Source organism: Oreochromis aureus, linkage group 19 (assembly GCF_013358895.1).
Source record: "Oreochromis aureus strain Israel breed Guangdong linkage group 19, ZZ_aureus, whole genome shotgun sequence".
NCBI lineage: Eukaryota > Metazoa > Chordata > Actinopteri > Cichliformes > Cichlidae > Oreochromis > Oreochromis aureus.
Genome location: NC_052960.1, coordinates 2159268 through 2172338, shown reverse-complemented (window position 1 = coordinate 2172338; position 13071 = coordinate 2159268). Strand labels below are relative to the sequence as shown.

At 47.8% G+C, this 13071-nt stretch overlaps 1 protein-coding gene across 6 annotated transcripts in view; it reads left to right on the top strand.

The window, feature by feature from the left end:
• LOC116310428 (AT-rich interactive domain-containing protein 1B-like) overlaps positions 1–13071 on the top strand; it is a 157861-nt gene that overhangs the window by 107082 nt on the left and 37708 nt on the right. For all 6 annotated transcript variants that reach the window (XM_039603463.1, XM_039603464.1, XM_039603461.1 and 3 more), the window contains one exon: positions 1507–1804. In XM_039603463.1, the coding sequence (XP_039459397.1) occupies positions 1507–1804 (298 nt within the window). The remainder of the gene's footprint in view (positions 1–1506; positions 1805–13071) is intronic.

Genomic DNA, 13071 nt, shown 5'->3' with positions numbered 1-13071 from the left:
TCAGTTCCACAGGCTAAGCCACGCTTGATGGATGGAGAGAGATGGGGGACGCCTGTCTCGGTTTTCGAGATTTTACACGCTGGTAGAGGAAGGAGAAAAAAGTCGTTTCGCTGTGACACAAAGAGCCTCTGCTGCAGATAAAGTCCAAGCACGCATGCTGGTTTCAGCCCACATTTCTCGAGTTCGCTCTGACATATGTAGAATAACTCTAACAAGCTTCGTGCTTTCTTTAAGTGAACACAATCTGAAAATATAAATGCAAATGAGCTGATGACCAGCCTGAGATTTCTTAGGAAAAAGTGCCGTTTCAACAGCTTGTGTTAGATTTTCCACAATCAACATGTCAGCACATCTTAACCATCCCCAGTGTCAGTAGGAAGGCTGTAAACTTCATAACAACTTCCAAAACGGTGCGTGCTGGTGTGAAAAACAGCAAAACCCCTAAAACTCATGTGCAGTCATGTGTAATTTCTACACCCAGCAAAACCATCGAGTGGCTCGACTGGAACCGCCGAACCATTTTCACATGACTTGAAGCCACAGTCTTGTCATAAAGTGCAGCTTTAAGTAGAATGGACCACATTACAGCAAACATGTCAGAAATATGACAGCCTCTCTGCTCGTAGGCATCTGTCTGCGGTGACAGGCGTGGCTGTGCACGCAGGGCTCAGGTGGTTCACCAGTAGATTGGTCAACAGGCCGGGTGCTGCAGGTAGGATCAGCTGGCGTACACCCTTCTCCTTCTCTGAGCAGGCACCAGCCAGAAAACCGAGGTCATTCACAGGTGACTTCCCCCACAGCTGGGACAGAGCCGGCGTCCTCCGAGTGTGTGTGGCGTGTGGTTAGCAGGCAGCCATCACATTCCATCACAGCTCATCACTTCACGTCACATCTGGTCTTCTCTTTACTTCCTCCTCTGCCGGTCCCCCGTCCTTCCCGCTTCCTCCACACCTTTGTGTCGTCAGGATCCTGTCAGCGATATTCCCGGGGATTCCCTGGAATCGTTTTGGGGGGTGTATCTGCTAAGTGCGCACACACTCGCTCCACTCACCACAGGGAATGCAAACTGTAATATGAACTCACCCTTGGTCTGAACGAAAGCCCATTACAATTCATTTTCACCACAGCAGCCGGTGTAGCGGTTTCTTCTGTGGGATGTTTTTTTCTCTGCCGTGTTAACCGCCGTCATTAAGACTGCGGTGACTTTTTCTCAGGGATAAAGCAGCTCCCAGAAAAGCCACCAGCTCTTGTTCGTGCACACGCAAACTAAACCTTTAATCTTTAACCTCTGCCACCTTATGAAACCCTGTGAAATATGTTGCATCGTTAACTTTTTGTTTTAAAGGAGGATTTCGCAGCACCGTTGTGCGTTTCTGACACGCAGGTGGAAAATTTTGCACTTGCTGAAACTTACATTTACATTTGCCACCTGCTGCACGTCAGCTCTCATCAAATGCTGGAGTGAGCTTTGTAAATACTCACTGTAAGTCTTTTCTTCTCTTCCAGGATCTGTCCGGCTCCATTGACGACCTCCCCACCGGGGAGGCTGGCCTGGGCTCGGCCGTCGGCGCCGGGGGCTCCTCCAGCAGCAGCAGCAGTAGCCAAGGGGAGCAGGGAAGCACCGGTAACCAGGGACAGTCCCCCTTCTCCCCTCACGCCTCCCCGCACCTCCCCAGCCAGAGGAGCGGGCCCTCTCCGTCCCCCGTCGGCTCCCCGGCCGGCTCCACTCAGTCCCAGCAGTCCCGCTCGGGTTCGGGCCCCATCTCACCTGCCAGCGCACCCTCTGCCAACACCTCTGTGCCAGGTAGGGTTCCCATTAGAGCCCGACGTGCACACACATCCTGATAATCTAATCTTGTCTTGATGAAATGTGCAACTTAGAGCTTGATAATTGTATTAGTTTAATCACTGCAAACAAACAAAACTGTCAGTGACAAGATTTGCAGCTGAAAGCAGACGCTACGCCGCGTTTTACATCTTGTACCTCCGTCTTGGATTCCCTGGGAAATTTCCTAAAATTGCTTTACAGCTTAAAGGGAAATTGCTTTGTGGCACCAAATGAGGCTGTTGTTGGAAAGCAAATTAAAAAAACTGTGAAAACATGACCCGGGCCGTGCAGCCGTGCGCACTTTGGCAGCTGATGAAGATGAGCAGCTGTGACATCACTGATTGGGGCGTGGCTAAGATCGTGTTTCGATGTTTCTGTTTGGGGTTTTTTCTGTGCAGCATCTTTACAGCAGCTCCGTCCCAGCACTTGTTGCTTCTTGGAGAGAATCCCAGTCATCACGCCCACCTCTCTGCTTGACCTTTACATTGATACTGCTGTTTTCATTTGTTTTTAAATATGCCCATTTAAATAGGATTTTAAAAAGGTCATGTAGAAACTGACCCTGAAGCGGAACCGCGATTTCACAAATAACAGCGTGCCATTTGAAGGTGAGGATAAAGCTTTCGCATCAAAAACTTGAACCTAATCAGCGTCTTCATTTAAGAAGGTTATCAGGAGTTTGAAGAGCAGTTTCACCCCTTTCTTCTTCAGAGTGGTGCAGATAACCCGTAGCATAAATCTGCCAACATCTTTGTTTAATAGCATCTCTTTTTCCCCTCGTCTCCAACTCGGCATGTAATCCATCCAGATCAATTTTCATTCTGCGGGTAGAAGTCGGGATGAAGCTGAGCGCACACTGCAGCAGAAGACTAAATAATATCAATCCCACACGTCTAGACTTTGATATCTCGGGCCCATTTGAACTCATAATTCACAGCGCTGAGGAATATTACGGCATAGGAATACGTCCTGTTCATTTCCTGCACACAGTTTTTGTCCTAGCACAGTAGACATTTGTTAAGTCTTTGATCACAGCGTTGTAGAAACGCGTCCCTACATGGCGGTGGAATTTTAATCACGTCCGTCTTCCTTCCACCTGTGGATCCGACATCCACGTCCGGGCGATATTTCCCATCCACTCGGAGCCTTAATGAATTGAGAGCGACTGGTAGTGGAGGACCTCCCATCTGATTTGTAGCCTTATCTGAGATATGGCAGGCTAAACAAGGCACCAACAGGATTATCAGACAATGCACGGTGTGCCTGTCTGTCTCCCGAGGCCATAGCAGAGCACATAACCATTTAGATAAACACACAGTGTGGATTTGATTTGCCTGGAACAGGCGCACGAATGTGCGCGCGGCCTCGCTGTCATTCCGCCTCCTCTCCTCACAGCTGAGCGGCTGACCGGCACATCGGCATGTCTCGGACCTGTCAGTCACTCTGACGAGGCGGGGCGAAATGTCTTGAGCGAGATCCTGCCGCCACCTCCTCCTCCTGCTGTTCCCCTCACAGCCGCTTACTGGAGTGATTGACGCTAATGAAAAACTGGGACAGTGGTTTTCCAGGCGCGCGTGCCAAGAATCATGACGAGAATCCGGAATGAAGCGGCAAAGATGGGAAGCGAAACCGATCGCTGGGACGTGATTAATAAGAAAATATTCAAAAATATTCCCTGTGCCAAATAAATGGCGATAAAGCGTGGAGCAGTGAGTAACATCTGGCGTGTTTTAGAGGCTGTACTACAATCAGTTTGGATTAGATCAAGGAGCAGCCAGCCTCGCAGAGACACGGGAGAACTAATGTGGTTAGCACACATCTGATTACTAACGCCCGCTTTTCTAACACTTTGTCACAAGTTGGGACGTTTTAGTTAACGTTGTCTCTTTAGTTTGGAGCAAGTCGGCGAGGAGAGATGAGCGCAGAGGCCCGGCTCTGTTTATGTAGAGGCGAGCGCTGTTCCCCAAGTGTTGCTCCGGTGCCATCAAATCCTGCTCTTTAATATTCAAAGTAGTGCCCTTTAAATAACAACAAAACACAAGCATTAATAAACGCTTTAATTAGTGTGAAAAACCTGTCTGCAGTAGTTTCAGCTCCACTCAAGAAGTCAAAACACAACATGACTTGTTGCTCTGTTCCATTCTGCTCCATTAGGGCGACTGTCAGTGGAAACATCGCAGCCGGTTATAAATTGGATCCCTCGGCTGACGTCAGTGTGCGCTGCTGGCATTGATGGTTTAGATGGTTTCAAATGTTTTTATCCTATTAAATTATTTTTGTGCTGTATATGTCAGCACATTGTGTCATGATGTAGCTACCCTGACATCACACGAGAGAACTGAGCGTTTTGGTCGTCACATCTGAAACTGGAGGAAACTGGACCCATCATTCTAACGGGACTCAGCTGATAGGACCTGCAGATCAGCTGATGGTCAGCTGATTCACATCCTCAGCTCCTTCTTTCATGCTGTGTCTGTGGACACTGTCCCTGCTCTCTGCTGTGTGACGTCCCAGAACACGATCAAATACAGATTACTGCAGACAGAATGAGATCAACTCTCTTTCTGACTGAAGTTAGTGACATGTTGCAGTGAGTAAGACATAAAACCAGCCGAAGGGTCGACGTTCCACAGACTTCCAAACAGCTGGACTTGTGCTGCGCCAGCTGCTGGCCATTAGAAAGAATGCAGGTCTGGAATACACTCATCTTGCTATGTGGTCTATGTAGTGTGTGCAGTTATTCACAAAAATATATAAAAGTAGGTTCAAGTGTGTGTGTGCACGTACATATGCGTGTGTGTGTGCCCCGTGTTTATGTCACCTGTCGGCCTCACTCGGTGGACTGATGCGACACGTCACATGGATGAGCACACACGTTACCCCTGACAACGGTCGGAGGAGAGCAACTTCATTATGTCATCCTTTCACCTGGCTGTCAAACACACACACACAGAATAACACAGGAGTGAGCGCACACAGCTGCACATAAGAACACGAATACCTATAAAAACTTGATTTCATGGTTTGACTTTACATATATTGTTGAACACATAAATCACCTCTGTATATACGCTCGCTCGGATGACTGACGGTGTGATCTGCACACGCGTGTGTGTGTGTGTGTGTGTGTGTGTGTGAGAGAGAAAATAAGAAGGAGTCGGGGTGAAAAGAGGGGGAGACTGACAGATTGCCAGCCTATCATACACCCGTACACTTGCACAAATCTATCTTGTCGAAGCTCCGCAGCGCGCCTGTGATTCCCTCGTCTCCTCGCTTCTCCTGTTCTTTGTCCTCTCTCACCCTCTCCCTCTCTCCCTCTCTCTGTCTCTCCATGAAGCAAATCCAATACACTGTAACATTATCCGGGCCTCGCCTTGCTATTTGGATTCTCTCCCGGAGCCAAAAAGGCACACACAGGGATAAATTGATTTTCCTGTTGCGCTAGATTTGTGACAGTCGAGCAGAAATCACATTGCTCAACCGCCAACCTCCACCTCCTCTTCCTCTACCTTGTATGCACACACACACGCAAAAACAGAATCTCAACCACACACACACACACACACACACACACACACATCTCCTTCCTCCCAGTGTCTCAGAAGCAATTCAGAGCATCTTCAGAATATTTTTCTCCCTATATGAGACTTTGGGGACGAGGCGGGCAGACATTTTTCTCTCATCCGGATGGATGGTGTGGCGGAATGGGAACGCCAGTGTTAAAGCTTCCAAAGCTGACTCTTAGCTGTGGGAAGGAGAGCCGAGTTCATCCAGTAGAGTCTCTAAAAATGCTCAGTGACTAGTCTCTATGTTAATAAAACCCCAGCATCCATCAGACATGCTGCATCGTTTATGTGCATGTTTAAAGCTCTAAAAACTCGCATTTGCTGCAGATTTCGAGTTGTGGATAACGCAGCGGCTGCTTTTAGGCTTGTGTGCGTGCACAGGTTGCTGTGACAGGTTGTCTCCAGGTTGGCAGCCTGTCAGTGTGGCGTCACTTCCTGTCAGGATGAGGCTGACTGTCGTGTTTCCCAAACAACGAGGTGAAGACATGTTCATTACCAGACTGCATCTGATACGTATCAGACTTCACACAAACACAGCTCCGATTCCTCTGTGCTCCTTTGGCTTTCCTTTGGCGTGCAGACAGTGAGTGCAAACAATACACTGTTCTTCTGCCTTTGGACCTGATTGGACGTTCAGTGAGAGAGCAGACTGTAAAAATCATGTGTGTACAACCTCAATTCCAAAAAAGCTGCAACACTGTAAAATACAAAAACCCAGGATGCAATAAAGTGCAAAAATGAACTATTATAAGAAAATATGAATTTGATGGCAGCAGCATGTCTCTAAAGGTCTGCACAGGTCTGTAGCTTCCTGTCTTCCTTTAACTACAGTCTGTGACAGAGGGGAGCAGCTGCTGCACTTTCACAGAGGAATGTCGTCCCGTTCGTGTCTGATGTGGGATTCGAGCTGCTCAGGCTTCCTGGCTCTTCTTTGTCTGGTTTTGGTTTCATGATGCTGCAGATGTTCTGGAGGTTTAGCATCGTCCTGCTGAAATATGAAGGTCCTCCCTGAAAGACGTCTGGGGGAAGCAGATGTTGCTCTAAAATCTGTATCTACCTTTTAGCACCGATGGAGCATTTCCAGATGTGTCAGAGATGCAGGCTGTTACCTTGGAGATGGCATGTAAATGTGCGACTGTCTTCTTTAGTAAGATCGCTCTGAATCTGACACAGAATCTGACATAGAAATATTTGATATCCACTGTAGGTGATCAGAGATGAGCACATATGTTTCAGCACGTACGTTTATTATTCCTTCCCCACACTCTGTCCTTGAGGCCTCCACAGATTCAAACCAAAAGATGCCCAGCAGAAGATTGTCAGGTCACCGTGTTCCAGAAAACGCTCCGACGGGCCTGACCTTTTAAATCTGCCACAAAATAGCAAAACCTCCCAGAAATGAGAGGGTCTGCTCCGATGAATCCCTCACAGTAACTTTGAAGGTCTTGTATTCTGCAGTGAATGTGCGCCTCTAATAATTCATTCAGGTGTCAGAGAAACTTTGGATGAATCTTTCATGCTGCTGAAATAGAAGGTGATGATGTGTTATTAAAGCTTTGTTTTGTTGGGATAATTGACCACTTGGAAAAAAGTGATGCAAAAAAACTACAGTGGCTGTATGTATGCACACGGTGTCTGTGTGCCCGACTGCCTTTGAAGGCCAAACTACAATATTTTTCACTTTGTGCAGCTACTAATTGACACAGAGCACATCCACACTCCTGCACAGGCCGGCTCGCTCTGTCTGCTGCACAAGATCACAAATACTCTTTCTGTTTCCACCAAGGTCCTCCGAGGTCCCGCTAACACTGTCTGCCTGCTCTCCCTCCTCCCCCTCCTTCCATCTCTCCTCAGCCCCTCCAAGTTTTTATTTTCGTCTAATAAGGTGATTGGAGCTTGCGGGCGAGCGCTCAGGAGAGTTTAAGCTGTTTATCTGCGCTTCGCTTCAAGAGCTTCCGGGGCCCAGAAAAGGACAGAGAGGTCAGGGCGAGGGGAGGAGAGAGGGGAAGGAGGGATAGACAGAGGGAAGGCCAGATCTGTCCAGTATATTACCTCGAGGGTCCTTTCATATGTGAAACTCCTGAAAAATGCTTTATATCCACTCCTGCCTTTACATCATCGCGCGGCCTAGTCTGTGGTTATTTTTTTAAATCTGCAATTATGGCAGTGACCACAGATGTTTGTTTTTTTCCCTGTTCTGGGGTCAGAGGTCAAGCAGCGATGCCCCGAAGGTACCTGAGCGCTTACTTGCATGCAAAGAGGTGGTCGTGCAGTTAAATGACTTCCCCAAAAAGCTGCAAACCATCAGCCCAGAGCAGGCTCTGCAGGGGTGCTCGGCCATAGCTTGATTTTCCCTCTGCTTGTGGTGCGCGTTATTAGAAGAAAGCATGGGTAAAAGGGTGGGGGCGAGTTTTTGTGCGAGTGTGTTTTGCTGGGCAACTTTTCCAGTCACACCACTCCCTGAGAGGCTGCGTGGTGGGAACACCGCCGCTGGCTGTCCCTGTCCCTCTCTCTTTCTCTCATTATTTTCATCGTGCTCGCCTTCTCTCATGTTCCCTCTTGTGTCTCGGGTTCCCTCGTCCCCACCCTTTCCTCCCCATCTCTGTTTGTCTCTGCTTTCTTTGCTCAGAGCGCTGCTGTGGTACAGGACTCCCACCGAGGAACAAGGCTGAATTTTCCATCCATATTTCTGCCTCGGTTCCTCCCTCTTATTTCTCCACATCTCTCCTCCAGCTCTTTCTCTCTGAATTTGTCCTCCTTTTATTCTTCTTCATCCACCAGCAGCAGCAGCAGCACAACTGCTGCCATCTAGCCAACTATTCCCTGTCTGTCTGTTGTCGTCCTGAAGGCTGCTCGTGTTCGCAGTGAAACGGCTAAACGCGCTCCCTGCAAGCATTATATTCACAAAGCACAGCGTCGGCCAAAACAGGGAAAAAAACAGCACCTGCTTGCTGCGTTAGCCATTTAGAGAAATCCCATTCTAACTCTGTCCGACTGGAAAACCCTAACAGGAGCACAGTGTGCAATTATTTTCCCTCCCCAACACCTATTTTCTTGCTTTCTCTCCACTCCTTCGCACTCTCTCTCCCCCGCATCCCGCTCGCTATGTTTTTAGCTTAAGTTGCACTTTTGCTTTACTTACAGTTGCTGCTCAGCGTTGGAAGTAATGAGGATCTTGGGAGAGGGCTTGTTTTGCGAGCCACTGCAGGCCTGCGTTTGTCCCCTACAGGGAGTGTTAACTGGCATTAGCCCCCGGCTCGGAGAGGCACTGACTCGCACCCATTGAGATCTAAACCACCATTATTGGAGCCCGCTGTTTATCTGCCTCTTTCCCCTAAAGACACGGCAAATAGGGGATATTACCTGGGTGTGTGTGTGTGTTTGCAGGGAGGTGCAGGTGTGTGTGCATTTATAGCCTGAGGGTTGTATTAAGAGATGGTGCTGAAGCAGCCCTTTCTCTGTATTCTATGTCAGTCTATTAGTGCTCAACACAGTTACCTCACTTTAGCAAAAATAGCCCTCGCTGCTCCGGGGGGTCGGCTGTTTGTAAGAAACAGTTTGGACGTGTGTGTTTGTGTGTGTGTGTGTGTGTCCAAGAACCGAGCGGCCACAACATCAAATCCACCAGCGGTGAATAACGGTGATCGTCTCAGTGCCACTCTGCAGGTGGCGGTGCTCACGAGGATGCTTCTCTGACACGTGCACCTTAAAACTGTAGCAGGCCAAGCAGCACCCCCACCCTCCACCCCCAGGTGGAGATGGATGTCAAAAAGCCCAAGCTATTGACTCAGCTCCCAATCCAGTCGAGCATCTGTAGGATGTGCACAAGTCCGATCCACAACAGTACTCTCCGGGTGTGCTCGGGTGCCAGACCGCACCAGTAACCCCCACCTCAAAGGTGCTGCGGGTCTGAGCTCCTTCCTTTTAGTATTACACAGTTTTAATGTCATGGCTGATTTGTGCACACACATCTGCTAATGCACCGGCTCTTTCTCTGGCAATTATTAAAAGCTTTTTCATTGAATCTCAGGTTGACTTCATTAGCACGCACGCACACACACACATGCAGAATAACTCCTAAGCTTAATATTTCCAGGGCCCCGAAAACAAAACGGAAATATGGCCACAAGTGCTCTCCCTCGGCTTTGAACTTCAGCAGCATTTGCGTTTGAAACCCTGATGAAAAAAGCTTCAAAGCCCACACTCCCTCTCTTCAAAGGAGACTCGGGGTTGCTTCGACAGTCCTCGTGGAAGAGAAATTTAAAACGTGTATTGGGTTTTAGCGAGGAGCATTATCTCCAAAAACGCACTGAACTCCCATTACTCTTGGCTCTGCTGCCTTGTATCATGAGGAAAGAGTCAAAAATGGATGTTTGCTAAGTGGCTTTTTACAGAAAAAGAAAATTACAGTTATTCGACTTTTCCACCGCATTCCAAAGAGCATCCCCGTGTTAGATTTCTCCTGGTTCTTCCTGCCGCAGGTCCCGTGTTTTCTCCGTCGGCACAATCGGCGTGAAATCTTTAAAGCCCCGAGGGTCAGAGTTAAAGACAAACACTGGCGCAGGTGCATTCAGATGTCTTATGAATGAGTCGTGTTTCAAGGCAGGAATCAAAGAAGAGTCTAAAAGAATTAAAGTACAGTGAATTAAAGATAAGAGCCCGATCCATCTTTGATACTCTGGACCTTTAAAGTGAATATGTATGGATTTGATAAACAAGCTTTTTTGTATTCATTGGAGCTGATTTCGGGTCTTTGTGAGAGTTTAAGTTGCAGATGAGTGGGTGAAAGTGGAGGATGAGAGCAGAGATATTCCTGCACCGCTGTGGCGTCACAGAGCCGTGAGGAGAAATATCCAGACTGTTGGAGCACGTGCAGATGAACACATGAATCCTGCTCTTCTTCAAAATCACCGTCTCTCCCACCGAAGAGGAAACAACGTTATTAAATCACACGCACGTGTACCAGGATCGCCTGAACTCGGCGTCATTTCTTTATCGTTTCATTACTTTTACATTTTCATCCACAGCTGGGAAGTCTGCGGACACGGAGAAGCTATACTTTGAGCTCCTGCTGACATTTAGCTCGCTCTTCCCTCTCTCGGCAGCACACGGGGAAGAGCTGCACGTCAAAGATTGAGCATATGAATTATTAATGGCGTGGATTAAAAGTGCCAGGACTCGCCGTGGAGCCTGTTTGTTTTATTTGGACGTAATTATTTAATGGCACCTTGTTAAAAATGATGGCGAGGAGGGGAGAGAAGAGAGCCGAGACAGGAAGGGAAGAGGGAAAAAATGTGAGAAGAGAGGAGCTTTGTTTGGACATTAATTGGTAGTGAAATAATTATAAAGTGCACAAAGTTTAGTCTTGGCAGCAGAGCGGGCGGAGCTGAGGCCTCGTGTTCAGCAGCTTCCTTTTCTCGGTAATCTTCTTTGTTTTTTCTGTCTTCTTCACACACACACACACACACACACACACACACACACACAAACATTTGTCTTTGCATTAATTCATCTCTGGTGACAGTTTACATGAGTATGTGGAGAGAGTAGTGGAGCATGCAGGGCAGTGTTCCCTGGGTCTACCTTGGTAGTGGTGCACACACACACACACACACACACACACACACACACACACACACACACACACACACACACACACACAGAGGCTGCTGCCACCAGCACTCTGCCATCCAAACAAACAGAGGCTGACAGCAAAGCTGGTGCCTGGCATGCATCCCTGCACACACACACACACACACACACAGCGAGGCTGGCCTCCATTGTAGGGTCGACTTCCTTAGTTTAGGGGTTCACTAAACTCCTGCTAGACGACCTCGTCTTCACTACCAGCCAATCTAAAGCGAGGAAACCGGGACCGCAGCTGAATGTGTTCCTCGGGCTCTAAGCAGCCGTGACCCTTCACATTACTACATAAACAGTACACTGATGTACACGAGGAAGTAGAACATGCAGTCTGCTCTGTCTGCACTCCCTTTATTCCAGCCACTATATAAATACAACAGGCAGTGATTTATAGAACAGTATAAATCACCTTGAGATGATGGCGGGCGTGAACTGTCGCTGTATAAAGAAACGTTGTTGTTAGATGCACTTAGATTATGACAGTGTCCTGTTATTGCACTGTTAAAAATAATGCTGCTGTAATATTGCACGTAATGACTTCTTTTGCTTACATTTAGCTGTGAATGAAGCGAGTGTTTCTACACTGCTGTTGCTGTTTCCTCTCGTCTTTTTCTGCCGCCACATGAAAGCGTGCAGCCGGTGTTTTTAGCGTTATCTCTGAGTCGCTTCAACACTCGCGGGCTAACTTTTCCCCCTCTCTCCTGCAACACGGTGACAGACTAACTAATCGAATATTCTCCCTTTGAAGCAGCGCCGCTGGATCTATTCATGCGTGAGGCAGGGGGTCTTTGTGTGCGCGTGTGCGCGAACGTTTCACTGCGTACCCTATGTGGCTTTGTGCGCTCACGTGCGTCTCTTTGTGCACTTGATTCTGTTTATTTACACTTGTTTGTGGAAGTATTTCTGTGTGTGTGTGTGTGTGTGTGTGTAGGCGGGGGGTGGATGGAAATGTTGTTTATGTATTTTTATGCAAAGCAATTATGTTGACTTAATTGGGTTTGTTTATGTGGAGAGTGTGTCACCTCCAGTCATGTATTACCGCAGCTATGGACAGACATATAACGCGCACACACACACACACACACACACACACACACACACACTTGTGGAAAGAGCACTTTTTCTACTGAGTGATTGAATAATGGGAAGTGTTTCCTCTATAATAAGGGATTTATATTCAATGTGAGTTTTCGGGAGCGGCGACAGAATTGTTTGTACTTCGTCATGTGTCATCCTGAGGAAACACTTAGTTTCTGCATATATTCCCACTGAGACGGGTCAGCTCGTACTCTGTAATCTTAAAAACACGCACCGATAGTCATCACAGAACATATGTTTCCCTCATGATTGCACTCGCTGCCTGTCACTCGCTGCACATCCAAGCGGCGAATCCGCAGAAAGACAGAGGCGGCGACTTTCCCTCGCCTTTCCCCCCGTCATCGTCGCCAGCCTGAATTCGAAGATAAAAGGTTAATTTGCCTTTCTCCTTCCTCTAGGCCAAATCAATCTGCCGTAGTCTCTGTCTGCCATCGTCCTAATCAGACCCTCAACTCGCTATTGGATTTCAATGGAACAGGCGCAGCCCAAAGACCCGCACAACCACCCAATCGATGCTCCTCGAATGGCTCCGGTTTTCTATAGGGGATCGCTGCAGCTTTAATGCTTACACAAGGAAGTGGCACGGCGTCCGATGACTTGATATGTCTCCTGGAAGTGCATTTGTCATTTAGCTGATAGTGAATCACAAACAGCTTCATGTGTAGTAATTGTGCTGAGCCCGCTGTGCGTCTGCAAAGGCTAAATTTGGCATCAGACCCTCTGACCCGATCAATCGCTGCTCAAGAAACAAAGGCAGTCAAAAAATAACCTTCAGCTTGATACGCAGCTCTTATTGTTTTCTGTTTTTATTTGTCAGTCAAGCGGGAGAAAACTTTTTGAGAACTTTGTGCGGCTGAGACAAAAGTGGACCTTCAGGGCTTAATTGTTGCATCGCTTTTCAAGCAGACAGAAAGCAAATATGAATCCGGTTCTGTT